At 42.5% G+C, this 15,503-nt stretch overlaps 1 protein-coding gene across 2 annotated transcripts in view; it reads right to left on the bottom strand.

Annotated features, from left to right (window-relative positions):
* The window catches only part of LOC109471009 (creatine kinase M-type-like), a 15,912-nt gene extending 1,736 nt beyond the window's left edge, over positions 1–14,176 (bottom strand). The window contains exons 1-6 of one of the 2 annotated variants that reach the window (XM_019770156.1): positions 14,073–14,176; positions 3,593–3,791; positions 3,014–3,298; positions 2,576–2,747; positions 1,977–2,100; positions 34–226 (exon numbers count right to left, since the gene is read on the bottom strand). In XM_019770156.1, coding sequence (XP_019625715.1) covers positions 34–226; positions 1,977–2,100; positions 2,576–2,747; positions 3,014–3,298; positions 3,593–3,770 — 952 coding nt within the window. In that variant the 5' untranslated portion in view covers positions 3,771–3,791; positions 14,073–14,176. Of the gene's footprint in view, positions 1–10; positions 227–1,412; positions 1,537–1,976; positions 2,101–2,575; positions 2,748–3,013; positions 3,299–3,592; positions 3,792–14,072 lie in introns of those variants that run through there. The other variant, XM_019770155.1, reaches the window with a different exon arrangement.
* Between the last annotated feature and the right edge of the window lie 1,327 nt (positions 14,177–15,503).

Below are 15,503 nucleotides of genomic sequence, written 5' to 3'. Positions count from 1 at the left end.
ATGGTACCATACAGTTGTAGATTTGTTACTGACCGGTGCCACGCTTCTGCAGACGGAGCTTGTCCAAGATGTCGTCCAGACGCTTCAGGTCCTTGGACATACCCTCGATCTTAATATGCACTCCACCACGCAGACCAGTGCCCAGGTTGGACGGGCAGGTCAGGACGTAGCCCAGATGCTGGTTCCACATGTACTCGTGGCCCTTCTTCTTCATGGCCTCCTCCACCTGAAGGGATAGAAATGGGTACGATTGAATCTCCCTTCTTTGGACCTTTTTGGTGGTTCAAGAAAATACATTTTCAAGCTGACTGAAAGACTAATTGAAGCGTGTTTAACCATGTGGAGTTTAATAATCTCAGAGCTCCAATATGTAAGCATAAAAATATGTCAGATTGTTACAATTAAAATTAATAAGCAGTGTCCCATATTTCTTCCCTGCCAAATAGCTCTTCCCAATCTCTTTCCAAGTCAGTTTGTTTCCCCCCCCTAGCCTGGGTACCATCCCCAGTAGTATATTCGCAAACTCTATAACTGGGTCTGGACTTGCACACATATAAAACGATTGGTCATGACGTCACGTAATGAGCTAGCCCGAGCAGCGGGGCTTCATTTGATTGGCTGAGCCTCAGAGGCGACGGCCAATGGCGCACCTGCATTATTCAAGTGATGTTTGTTGTTTTGTAAACACAGATCTTTGCGCGAGTGTTCCTTTTCTCGGTGCGTTCTTTTTTACCGGTAGGACGCCCAAAACATCACGAACAAAATTATTCAATGCATCTTTTTGCTCATTTTTGAGCGACGATATTCCGTCTAAATCGTCCAAAACGGACGTGATTGCAAGGTCAACATCAACCTCCGTGAGCTGAGCGGCTTGTGCGTTAGCCATGTTGATGATTTATCACGGAAAGACTGACTACGGCTATATCATGTGCGCTTTAGCGTTCGGTTCGCCGTCGGACATGTTGATGATAAGGCGTTCGGTCGTTCGAACGGACGCTAACGTCGCCGTTCGGACATCCGAACAGCCCTTACCTAATATGTACACACCCAAAAAAGGGCTTAGACGAGTAGGACCAATCAGCGCGCTCGTTCAAAATCTGAACGAATATTTAGACTCCAGACGCTACATATGTGTGCAAGTCCAGACCCAGTTATAGAGTTTGCGAATATACTACTGGGGATGGTACCCAGGCTATCCCCCCCCCCCTCTCCCACAAAAACTATTTGTGTAGCAGAAGCCTGCATCAAAACAAAAGCCTGCTTCCTGGTCCCCAACCCTGCAAAGGTCCATTAGTGAAGCGCCATGCTCAGTGCCTGGCGGTTGGTGACATTGTCAGCCGTGCTGGCAGTAAAGCTGGGCTGCTCGCCCCGCCTCAGCCAACAACGGAACAAAATGTCCAGTCTAGTCTAACCTTGTTCAGACCCTCGCAGAAACGCCTGAACACAGCGCGCATGTTCCCTCCCTTCTGCATGGAGATCACACGCAGATGATCTTCCTCATTGATCCAGATCAAGAAGGTCTTGTCATTATTGTGCCTGAAATCATAACGTTACGATTTGTGGCTTAGTGCAACTTAACCTTCACATTGACCCGCAGCTTGTGGCTTCTCTTCCTCCAACACCTGTTAACAAATACTGTTTGGGATCAGTCGCCTGCATCAACTAGCCTCAAAAGTCATCACACTTAAACAATGGTCCCTTTTGTTGGATGGTCCCTTTTGTTGGTTGATAGATAATCCATGACAACTTTTTACACAGTCACATCTGACCCTTTTGCTCACCAGCGTCAAAACAAAGGGAAAATACAAATGATCTGATTGGAAATTTTACATCTGGAAACCGTTTCTTATCTTGATAACAACCTGCATAGTATGTTGTTATCAAGATTGCATCAAAGGGGACCCCTGCAGAAAAATGACTTTCAAGCCAGTTGGAACAGCACAGTTTCAGAAGCATGAGCAACAAAGCAACCCCACCTTCTGCAGACCCTCGCAGAAGCGCTTGAAGACAGCCCTCATGTTTCCACCCTTCTGCATGGAGATGACACGAAGATGGTCCTCCTCGTTGATCCAGATGAGGAAGGTCTTGTTGTTGTTGTGCCTAAATGAGCAAGCGGCAAACGGGGGAGAGGGTTTCAGCATTGTGTAGTTACCATAACAACAGGTCTTACCTTCTTTCTTTCTCCTGCCTCCATGATGACATTGTGGCCACATAATTATTTCACATTACACAATTTATCAATAATAAGTAATTGTAAACGGTGAGCATTGCTCCTATTACATGAATAACCACCATTCGACTCAAAAACAAAAAAGGAAATATTTACACAATTGCTAGATTCCATTCAGCACTGCAAAGTTTCTATTATTTGGGCTGCAACTTTTCCCTTTATTGTAGCAAATTAACAAGTGTTGCATGACTTTCCAATATCCAGGCTTTTATTCTTAGGGAAAAATTTTTCAAAGTTTTGTCATTCTGTTTGTATGCTGGTTGTTTCTTTGACTTGCTGAAAGTTCCATTTTGGGTTCCATTGATATCTTCTGTTCCGGCCATCAAGCCCAGGTTTTGTACTCACCAGATACCACGGGCATCGGGCCAGTCACGGGCCATGCCAGCACAGGTCAGCAGGGGAGACACGGGCTTGTCAAACAGGAAGTGGTCAGCGATGAGCTGCTCCTGCTCGGCATCGGTCATGCCAGACAGAGGGTAGTACTTGCCGGCGAACTCTCCAGTCAGGTGGCTCAGAGCTGCCAGCAGAGGGAGGACACGTTAGAGGTGGAACAGAGCTGGACATGCCAGACTCTTATCTTAAGGCTTCTCAATCTCTCTAAAGGAATCTCAGTCTTCAAGTGCTTTCCAAGAATTATATATGTTCTACTGATTTCTCCAGGAGTCAGATAATAGGCTGCTCTTTACATGCATGATCATACTTTTTATCATCATGACAGACAAGGTAGTACATTGCAACTTAGGATTTTGATACAAAGAGGCAGATACCAAGTGAGATACGTACCATCCAGAGAGATCGTCTCAACAGCACGCCTCTCAGCGCGGGAGCAGTGTGGTGGCAGGCTGATGCCACGGATGGAGCGGCCAGTACGCACACGGGAGCTGAAGACGTACTTCTCGTCGAACTCACCACCCTTCAGGTTCTCGAAGTTCAGGTCGGTCTTGTGGACGGCATCCTTGGCGTATCCACCATGGCGGTCGTCGATGACGGGGTCCAGCAGCTCAGCAAACACATCGTAGGACTCCTCATCACCAGCCACACAGCCCACAGTCATGATGAAGGGGTGACCTGGGGAACACAAGATTGGACGACCATTTACTCTCCGTTCACTTGTTTTGATGCTCTTTGTTTGTAAATATACCACGCTATCCAACTTGAACAGTTCACCCAACCATACTTCCCAACAATGGGATCTCTTGGTTTATCCTTACCCCTGGTGCCATTTTTACCACGATCTGTACATGAGAAGTGCTACATACAAACATGTATAGCAACTATCCCTATGCTGGGTATATAAGCTATTTAGCATTCATTAATTTGGTTTTATTTCACCCTCATCCAAAGTCAGCATTGTGAACCTACCAGGGTTGTCCACACCAGTCTGGATGACCTTGTCCAGGGTGTAGCCGGAGGGGGTGACCTTGTCGCGGAGCTTGGCGTAGATCTCCTTGGTCAGGCACCTGGCCATGTGGTTGTTGTGCTTGGACAACTCTGGGAAGTCCTCATCGGACGGGTATTTCTTCTGCCACAAGTTTGCCATGATTGGGCGTTACGTTGGGTTCTGTGGAAACACAGCAGAGGAAAGGCAGGTAAGAAGACTGAGTGAGTATACACCTGTAGGCTGAACCGACTGGGGGATAAAAGAGGATGACCTCACCACGTCAGTGCAAAAGTAGGTGTGTCTACGTGGCCAGTTCATGCCACGTCAAGTGCATGCTCACTGTTATTGGGTGTAATATGTAATATGTAACTTTGCACTCTATACTTTCTGGGCGGTTCCTGTGTGCTGATTTGTCATAGGTGGAATAGTTACTGTACATATTGACCTAACACATGCTACGTGACAGTTGCTACATACCCTTTTTGTCCAGGTAACCAGACTCACTGGAACAAAATCTAACAAGAATTTGTACCATATTTCCTCAAACTTTCACTTCACTGTGGGAGGCCTGTTTTACCACGTTCAAATTATCAACAGACTTTAAATCACCATGATATCACTAAACAAATACTGAAGAAAGGTGTTCAAGCAGACTGTGTAAACATGCCATGATAGACTGTAGTGTGCACAGTCTGCAAGATTTTTATCCAAAGTAATGGTAATGATGGCTTTAAAATTCGAAATTAGAAGATTTTAAATTAGATCGATTCCCCAAAAAGGAGAGTATTTTTTTATCAAAAGAAAGGGAGAACAGATTGAAATTTTTAAAAAGGACACCGGAGACAACAAAACCAATGTAAAGGTAATGTCACCCTGGGCCTTAGACATTACATCATTCCAAGTCCACAGTCGAGGCAAATTAAGTAACAAGTGCAAAGGTTGTATTTGTTCTCTTAAACAACCCTGGCTAACATTCCCTCTGTACCTAGCAACACTGGAGTGATGACATTATCCCATGAAGGAGAGAAGAACATGAACTACAATAGCTAGTTAAATTTTCTGCCTTTTCTTTTTTTATACATCAGCTGACTCAAATTTATTTTAATAACAGTGAAGGTCGATTTCGTTACCCCAATTTTCGTTCATGCAAAATTTGGATCCATCCAATTTTAAATTAACCTATCTTTTACTCTACAAGGGCATTTCAATGATACTGTGATAACATATCGCCAGCTTTACAGAGAGTAATTAGTTTGAACACAGACAAAATACTGGAGATGTGGGAGGCCCACATCTCACAATGGCCTGTGCAGCAATTTGTCAAACTCCAAATATGGTTCCTTTCTGTTGCCATAAGCAGCTCTGCTGTATGAATATCTCCACATATCCAAAGCTAACCTGTACTCAAGGTAACACCCATAACTGTAGAATGAGGAATTTTGGGCCTGCAGGGGTTGCACCAGATGCATGCTGAACCAGATAGAGGATAACTTATCCTCACCCGGTACAGAAGGGTAGGCCCCTCTCCATATGGCACAGGACAAGGATATCTAATGTATCATTGACAGAGCCCCACAGCTACCCATCAACTCCATTTAAACACCAGGTGATTGTAGAATGGAAGCTGCTCATGATGTCTACATGTAAACTTGACAAGGCTACAATGATACATAGTACTAGTAGTAGTGAAAAACACACAGAATGGGCCAAATATACAGTCTTTAACATTATCTCCCTCTGGTAAACTCAATTCCAGTGGTAGCTACCAGAGCTATCTACATGTTTAAGTTTGGCACGAGACATAAAAGCCACATACACAGTAAAGTGGAAACCTCATGGTCCAAAATTGAAAATAAGCGACCTAGTCCATAAATATTTCCATTTTTCCCATGTCCTCTAGCCTCCACTAAGGCCGGGATTTGTGTCCTAGTTACATAGGCAGGGGCGACAAATTACTGGGCATGGTTTGGAATACATGATGAGCTAACATTATACATCATATGATAGGACCTGCCAAAGGTAGCCAAACACATGTCTAGAGAGCTAACAATGGTCAAATTATTCCATTCAAATCATGGAAATCGATACTCTGCGGTTGGTTTTTAATGCACTGTGTTACCATGGTAATTATATTGCTACATGTATAACAGAATAATCTGGTGATTCTGGTCAAGTAAAATCTCTTTTGAGTTGACAATTCCCTACATTCAGAACACTTTGTTCATGTTAACTTTGAAAGGATTCAGTTTCCCAGAGGTAAGGAGATTACCACATTTCATTACACCTGTCCCTTCACTGCAGGCCAACAGGGAAATGTTCCCACTCTTAATCCCCTACAGTATGGAGATTATCACGTTTCATCACAGCACTAGACCACTAGCCACTAGGGACATGTATCCACTGGTCAGAACTTATCTCTGGTCCTGCTGGTCCTGAAGCATATAATCGTATTGGATTATTTCCCATGTTTAACCAATAAGATTCCATGGTCCAGATTTATTCTAGAGCAATCTCTTCATAACTTATAGGTTAGAAATATTTTTGAGGTGTATCTAAGTATGTGAACATAGATGTGTGTTTTCATGTGCGAATACATATGCTTATTCTGTATTTCAATAGGTGAGGAAAAAAGTAAGAAGCAAGACCTATTGGAATGCCATTTCATATGGACTAGATATGAGAGCAATCAATTTTTGATGTTCATTAGGGTTATTTCTTTACCATGTTACAGTGATCAATGCAGAATTGGTTCAGCCTAGTCTATAAAAATTCCAGGGCAAATATTGATTTTTCATCACCACATTCCAGATATTCCAAAGGGGTGATATATGAAAACTCATTTCTGTGGTCTTCCATGCATGCATTCTTCTGGTTGGCCACTATTTACCATTTTAGGAGAATGCAATATACCAGGGAACCCCAAACCCAGTGAACCATGCAGCTATCCTAGAATGTCACTGGCAGAATATATCTAGTGCAGGGCCCCTTTAAAGTTTAACTGCCAAGCCGGATGTCATTTTTTCCAGAACATTTGTATGCCATGAGCATGTTTCCGTTTGACCTTAACACACCCCATAGGGAAATGATTCTAGTAATAGTTTTTACAGGGCACATGTACTGCCTCAACTGAGTCAACTCATGTTGGGAAGTGAGGGCCTCCCTGTTCCCTTCCCAGAAATTGGGGCCAACTTTAGCATCTGTTAACTTATGCTGTGGGTCCAAGTGAGGTCGATATTTCAACTCCAGATGGCACAACCTGACCCACATTATATATACACATAATTAATTAGAGAACCTCTGCCAACAGCTAACAATGTTGTTGTTACCCACATTTTCAGTAACCACATATTGGAAAACCTGCCAACAGTAAGCACACGACCAGAGGTCAGAGGTGACCTTTCTTGGCTTGTATTGTCAGTGGAAGGCTTTTCAGCACCAAGGCTGGTAGTCTGGGCCCCACTGCTGGGTCATTTCAGCATCATTGACACGCCCCATGGAGCTACTAACAACACTCTCATTATACAGCCTGGGAATGCAATATGAATCTAGATATGTTTGCAAGTCAAAAAAAATTAATGATTGATTGATCATGTTACATGTGCCTTTCACTTCTATTTTTAGGACCATTTTACAGACAATCAGGGCCACTATGGAATAACCCTTAGCCAACTGAATAGTGTATGGAAACCTTCCAGACACTATATCAGGAGTGCTTATATAAACCATTTCTATTTTCTATTCTATGTGCACTAGTTCCCATACATTCAACCTTTCAGGAATGCTTGATGAATCCTATTTTCATTCCAACATCACTTTTAAACCAGTTGCAAATCTTTTGAGATTGGGTGATTCATTTCATGCATATTTGGTGTCAATACCAACACAGAAAGACTTCAATCAAGCTTGGCATTACACTGCAGCAACTGAATAACATGTTTAAACATGCCTGTGATAAAAATAGTGAGGTTATGTTGTCTGGCAGGGGCTGCCCAACTGGTCCTGGGGCCAGCTAAGCTTACTTCAGTCAAACTGACAAAGCTGTTAATCACAGAGGCAGACTAGAGGTCTCAGGGGTTGATATCAGGCATAGCTGTGGTGGAAATACCAAGATAACCAACCATGTGAGTTTGGGTGTACAGAATGTATCGTGGATGCACATACTTGGATGTTTTACGCAGCCTTGTTACTGATCTAATGTTTTCCATTGATTGCCAGCTTCTAGTGACTGATGGTGCCTCACTAAAAACGTAGAGCAGCTGCCTAGTACCAGACATGTGAACACCCAGAGGCCCTTTGGCCTTAAGAGGGGCTGAAGTTCCTAAGGCAGCTTATGTTGCCTCATGGGCAGGAGATGGGCTGTATAGAACCATCTATAGCAAGATAGTCCATCTAGGGTACAAGGAATGGTTCAAAGCAGGCTAAAATCAATACCTAACACAAACTGAGGATTTCAATTTTCTCATAAATCTCAGACTGGCTTCTTGGAGCAGATGCAGCATAGAGTGTTAAGTTCTGAAGGATTTTTCCTATCATGAACACATATGATATATATTTATAATGAAAGTTTTAATCTCATGCAGTTTTCTGCAAGTAGGTTCAATATCTTCTTAAATACATGTCATTTGATCAATACTAGGCTAATGAGGCTATTTCTTTTTGGTTAATAAATGGCTTATACATGTCCACATTCCGACCATGTTATATTGTTGGCTCTCACACACTGTAGAAAGTAGTAATTAATTGAGTCATGCTCTGAATAAGAATACGACCTCTAATAACATATTCTACAAAATCTGGTCTTGTGCAAAACCTTCCTCTAAGAGGCTCACCATTTGTTATTTTCAAGATGTGTTCTATGTTGTAATTGTATGATTATAACAATTTTTCACAAACAGCACTAAATTTCATGTGTGTAGCCCTGTTAGTGCCATGCAAGTCTTAAGCATCTTTATCAACTGATCAAAATGCTCTGGGCTAACTAAACATTACTACCATTCTTGTCAGGGGCTAGTCAATGATGGAGGTAATTATATGGCATTCATGCAGAGTTGAGGCTGAGCCAAGACCTGTAATTGACAGACCGTGCTCCCCACTCCAACCCCTACAAACCTCTATTGATTAAATAACATCAGCACTGAGATAGAGAGGCACAGCGAGGGTTGGAGGGTGTGGAAAGAGCCTCGTATTGTCCTTGTAAAACATTTTTTTTTCTCCGCAAGCAATGCAAACCATCAATCCAGCCTTGCTAATGCCAGGGACAAATTCCATTTCAGATCAGTTTTTGGTTCTGAAGTTCCCCTCAACTTATCTTTGTCAATTTCTCACATTCATTACTCTGTACATACACATACATGCATGTTGGCATAATGTACAGTGGTCAGTGGACATTAATGATTAAATGTTCCTTCATTCATTTAAAAATGTAAGTTATGTAACTGAACAAGTTCAGCGCCATAGTTCTCCCTATTTTCATGCTGTGCTGAGGAAAGGTGGTACATTATATTGTTGGTTATCTTATCCAGTATCCTCCTGTACTCAGAATGGACCCATGAGAGGTAACCTCTGCACTAGACCTCCAGGAAAACCACTTATCACCAACAATAGAGTTTTCTGTATTGATTTATCAGCAGAGAACAGCATGAAGTCAATCTTCAGCAGTGGATCTGGACTCTGAAATACATTTTCTGTCCCATTGATCAATGCAGACCACTGATCAATGGGACAGAAAATGATTGCCAAGTCTTGGCAATCATATTGACTTGTTCTGTATTCTTTTAAAAAGTCCCCACACTATGAAATTGGCTAGACTTCTGCAGGCTACAGGTCAGTCACCAATTTGACTGTTCTGTGTGGCTATGTGACAATATTTTAAAGCCATGTTACAAAAGTGTCATGGGATGGGACCGTGCTTCAGCCTAAGAGAAATATTACCCTATCCTAAAAAAGGAACTGAAAATATGCTTTAATCCAACAAAACTGCAGCGTTAACCCGCTTCCTCTAAAGCTGTCTACATTAGTGGTAAAATGCCAGCCACAGCTAGTAAAACCCGTCAGAGCCTCACACCAAATTTGTGTGGATCACTCCACAGTGGAGCCCAATATTGATTACCCCAGCATTACAAACCAGCCTGACTGAATTCCAAGCCTGCGCCTGCAGCATAAGATATTCATGTCTATGTATAGCTCCAAACCAGAATTCATGCATATCGAATTCAAACACAGCTCCATGAAAACAACACTGAATCAACTGTGTACTTTTTATGGTGCCCAATTCAAATTGCCAAGTTGAACATATTTTTTTCATACCGGCAACACTAAACAGTTTTGAAAGTACAAAATGTACTGACAGAATAATTATTACTTTTACATCTTGTGACTTCCTTGTGAGTTCCTGTCATGTGCTCTCCCACGAGCTGTCATGATGGACATTACAAATATTATGTCGTTGAACTGGCGAGACTTTATTCAAGTCCTGCTGTAATTTCTAGCCAGTGACAACTCCAGCTGTGGAGAGTGAGCTCTAATGACTGGCGTTTCCATCACCAGCTCAGCTCAGCTGACTCCCCTGACAGGGAGCAGCTGGCATTATCCAGAAAGGTACTGATGGAAAAAATACAGGGAGTAGGCTGAAGTATTCTAAGACTTTGAAGCCTGTACATTATGTCAAAAGATGGAATCCTAAATACAAATGTTCCCATCCTGAAAGTTTGGGGTGAACAACTCTCTATAATTATATATAGCCAATGCCATGGTGCACCGGTGGCAAACAAACCTGAAGGAATTTTGGCAATGACCCCTGCAATGGACATGAATCTTATGGAATGTACTCCACCAAACAAAATGGAACAATTTAAAATAGCTTAGGAACATGATAGGAATGACATAAATACCCAAAGGTTTTGAGATACAAGTGGTTCATGTGTTGGCAATTTTATACATTGTACATGTGGATTGAGACAAAAAGTTTGATAATCAAAGAAAATCCAAGTCATCTTATGGTTACCATGGATATTATTTCTGCTGTACATTTTTCCTGTCTTTTATTTTGGCATTGCTCCAAGTGCTTCAGCAAAGTCACCTTCAGTTGCTGTGGTTTATCTTATCTAAGGAATGTCGTCTCCACAAACACGACATAATTTCCCTACATGCCAATTATCTCCTTCATTTGGGGCTGTCAGTGACTGGCGTTTGGTTATCAGCTCATCAGTGTTGCCATAGCAACTTTATGATGCACACCCTGCTTTGCATCAAGTATACCATCATCATCAAACAACTTATTTGTCGTAAATAACCCCACCCACCAGGAGTCTCTACAGTAGCCATTAATTCTACAAATAGGGTCCTGCTGAGAATATCATATTGCCATATAAGGAAGGAGAGTGCTGTTGTAGAGGTTCTGTAGGTATTAGAAAACCTATCTACATATCTCCCTGGCCAGCTGGTGCCTTACTGTGAAACATGCACACTAAAACCTCCCTTCTCAGAAATATAACTCAAAAATCATCTCAGGTTATGAAAGTTTGAGGCAGAAATTTACACCAGTGGAGAAAGTGTGCATACACATTGATTTCATCTACTGAATCTCTAAAAGCCTTGAGCTCCAAGCAATTAGTTCCTTTGCTTGGTTTTGACTAGATACGAAGAAAATAGAAGTACCTTTGTATGAACTTAAGATATGGCTGCTCTCAACAAGAGAGATCCCGCCACATTAGACTTTTTTGGAAGTCCAACAACCAAATAAAAGACAACTTGCCTCCACATTACCAGTATGTTTCCACTTCTGATTTACTATTTTCAGTAATGATATTCCAAAACTCTAGTGGCATGAAAGCTGAAGGATTCAAGCTTTTTCAGCTATGCATACATATATTTTGGATTGAATATGATAATTTGGGTCAGCTTCCCCAACCAAATGAATTACAAGTGAGGCACCAGGGGTTTTCCAAAGGCAGGGTTTTGTGCCACTTGGCGTTGTCAATCAATTCAATTACAGTCTGTGGTAAAACAACACCTGTCACCCTCCAAGACTGGTCTGTCAGGGCCAGGAGTCTGTACTGTAGTTTAACTTCTATCTACAGGCCATTCACAGTACTACTTCTATGTCAGGAGCAGCTGCCTTTGATGCACTAGTATCTTCTGTGCTTAAATACACCACATGCCAGTCTTGTCAAGCTTTGATACTTGCCATGATGCTTTTTTAAAATCTATATTAGCAGACCCCTACTGCCTGCAACCATGCATTACCTAGTATTTTGTGGCAACTTGCAGACCCATGACACAACATTTCTATATATAGACTGTATCTTGCTCTTGTTCTACCAAGGAGCTCCTTGGTTCTACACTGATGTGTTATGGAAGAGAACTGGTGGAACAGTCTTGAGAATCTCCACAGCAGCTGCTAGGCCTACCAGCTGCCCTCTACCTGATTGGTCCAATATGTCAAATACATGTTCATGGCACTTGACCAAAAAATAGTGATTTCCATGGTGGCCAAGTAGGTCAGCCAAACTTGTGAATAAAAAATCCTGCCTAAATCCAGCTTTATGACCTCTTTACCCCTCTCTGACAGCAGCGCCCTGGAGACAGCCCTGGCCCCAACATATATAATGTTTCACGGGATGAATTTCCCCCAAACTTTGGCAGACCAATCTTTCAGTTCAATCCTCTCCAAGTGGAGTAGATTGCCTGGCAACAGACCCACACAGTGACGTCAACGCACTAACCTTGAAAGGTTGCCTGTACTCAGAGTGATGGGTGATCCAATGATCAAGCTCTTTCAGCCACTGTTACCATGGTGATAGAGAGAAAATAGCAATTCTATCTTACCTAGGATGGATTATCTTACCTAGGACAGATAATGCTCCTCATGTGACATGCATTTCATAGAACCTGCCACCAAATCAGATTTACAAATGGAAGTAAATGACTTCCACTGACTGACTGATAGTAATGGTGTAGTATGCAGTGTATGTGGCTATGTCACAATAATCATATCAGTGGGGACCTTCTGCCATAATCTGATTTTATCTTTCAGCTGAGCTTCCCTTGAAGTTCAAGATAAATTTTGCCAACGTGTCTGATTGATACTGTTGGCCTAAATCAAACATTTTAGAGAAATAAGTTTAAAACTGTAACCTAGTATGGGCAACAAAACCCTTAATAAAGGTCACTTTCTATAATTAAAAAAAAAAACAAATTAATAAACAGCCAATGATCCTTGCATGCTTTGAGGCTCAGCAGCAAAAATAGTAACAATACTGATGACAAGCAGTTTGCTGCATTCCTGCATAGCAAAAGCAGCTAACATTGCTGTTTCTCCAGGCGGCCTGTCCTGTAGCATAACTATGTCAGGGAACCAGGGGATAGGGATCATGTTGCTCCCAGAATACATGGAAGTTAAAACCTGATACAGCAGGGGCCTTTCTATATCAGAAATGCTTCATCAGCAGTGAATTTAGCTTGAATATTAGATATAAATGTCATCTGAAAATATCAATGCAACTTAGCCCACTTTCCAATGGCTTGTAATATATAATATAATCAAGAGCAGAAAATAGAAATATTGCTCTCCATCTAGCAACAGAATGTTTCAGTTCATATCAACAGAAGATGCAGAATCAAACTTGCAAGGAGGTATACAAAATGACACAAAATCAGAGGGGTGCAGAAAAAACAGTGATAATGTAAAAATGATGCACTAAAAGCAAGCTTTAGACATGAACCCATCTGCAGAAAAAGACACGTTCGGTTTGAAAATGTCCTTGGACCATGGTGTTGCTAAAGAAAAGCACTGCAGGTCAGACTAGATGAGACATTTGAAATATCCCTGGTATGGATGCAGGAAAAAGGCAAGCCAAGTAGGCCAGATTTTATTTAGAATGCGGTACACGCGCCAAGCCGCACCATACACCGGCCGGCTCAAGCCTCCATTGCCCAGGATTTGGACTCTTTGTCCTTTTCGACATAATTAGTTCGCCGGGACAACACTCTCAAACAAATACCAGCTGTCAAAAGAACGATTTGCAGTTTGGTGCGTAACACAAGAAGCTATGTTGCCTTGTTGCGTAGCTACCAGTAAAATGGTCCGTTACCTGACACTCTATGGAACCAGTTCTACCATTTCGACTAGGCGCCCTGCCCTATCCCAAAGGCTTGCATTTTGAAAAGGCCGAGTTTGCAACCTTGGTTGCCTGATCTAGGGATAACATGTCTTAAGACCAGTAAATGTACTATGATGAACAATGTGTAGGTTTCCGCTAAAACGGGTCGCTGCGAAACTGCTCCTCCCCCTTACAGTGTTCTTTACAACAACGCAAGGTCATTTTTAGATCGGGTAAGGTCCTACAAAAGCCCTGTTGTTTTAATGGCGAATACAACATCTACTAATGCAATACGAGATGGAAGCACATTGATTTACGTTCTCCTAGCACACTGAAACAAAATTTAAGGGAAGTCTAGTACCTGGTAGCACTGGAGCCTCTGAATCGGTTGCTTGGAAAGCCGCCAGTGAAGAAATCTGGACTGACAGAGAATAAATAGGCCGATTGTGCACGTGACAAGGAAATCCTGTGCTGTGATTGGTCGATTACAAAAGACAGCGTTGGAAGTTTCCTTATATGGTAGTGGGCCGGACGGCGTTCACATAGGTCGCATGTTTGAGCGGGACGTTTACGACATATCGTCTGTTTTCCGGCAACAGTTTTGCGACATATTTCTGCCATCATACGTGACTGTTCTTGCGCACATCTCTCAAAATGGCTGCGCCCTGGTGCTGGTTTCGAGTAGCCTGGGTGCCATCCCCAGTAGTATATTCGCAAACTCTATAACTGGGTCTGGACTTGCACACATATGTAGCGTCTGGAGTCTAAATATTCGTTCAGATTTTGAACGAGCGCGCTGATTGGTCCTACTCGTCTAAGCCCTTTTTGGGGTATGTACATATTAGGTAAGGGCTGTTCGGACGTCCGAACGGCGACGTTAGCGTCCGTTCGAACGTCCGAACGCCTTATCATCAACATGTCCGACGGCGAACCGAACGCTAAAGCGCACATGATATAGCCGTAGTCAGTCTTTCCGCGATAAATCATCAACATGGCTGACGCACAAGCCGCTCAGCTCACGGAGGTTGATGTTGACCTCGCAATCACGTCCGTTTTGGACGATTTAGACTGAATATCGTCGCTCAAAAATGAGCAAAAAGATGCATTGAATAATTTCGTTCGTGATGTTTTGGGCGTCCTACCGGTAAAAAAAAAGAACGCACCGAGAAAAGGAACACTCGCGCGTAGATCTGTGTTTACAAAACAACAAACATCACTTGAATAATGCAGGCGCGCCATTGGCCGTCGCCTCTGAGGCTCAGCCAATCAAATGAAGCCCCGCTGCTCGGGCTAGCTCATTACGTGACGTCATGACCAATCGTTTTATATGTGTGCAAGTCCAGACCCAGTTATAGAGTTTGCGAATATACTACTGGGGATGGTACCCAGGCTAGGTTTCGAGACGTGTGAGGGGGAAAATTTGTGCAAGTGTTTTGAAGATTTTGCGTGGCTTTCTTTAATGATCAGGTGATTTAGGGGAAGTGTACTATATCACAGCAGATTTGGCAGTCAAAAACCTGCATTGGGAAGACGATCTTTTGTGTGTTTTGGTCGATGTGAACGAACTGAACCAGAACCGGCTGTACAGCATCAACATAATTTTTGTCAACTCAGCTGTGCGTCTCAACATCAATAATAGATTCATGCGATGACTGACAGTTTGCGAATTCTTACAAATACATCAGTACCAAACAGGGTTGTAAAAAGTGCTTCAAAAATGAGTTTCGTAAGGTACAAGGAGAGGGTAGAGGAAGGGGACGTCGTCATCATTTATTTGACACACGAGTCCATG

Source organism: Branchiostoma belcheri, unplaced genomic scaffold, assembly GCF_001625305.1.
Source record: "Branchiostoma belcheri isolate BF01 breed outbred unplaced genomic scaffold, Haploidv18h27 scaffold24, whole genome shotgun sequence".
Classification (NCBI taxonomy): domain Eukaryota; kingdom Metazoa; phylum Chordata; class Leptocardii; order Amphioxiformes; family Branchiostomatidae; genus Branchiostoma; species Branchiostoma belcheri.
Note: the sequence above shows the minus strand (reverse complement) of the source record. Positions and strands in the feature narration are given on the sequence as shown.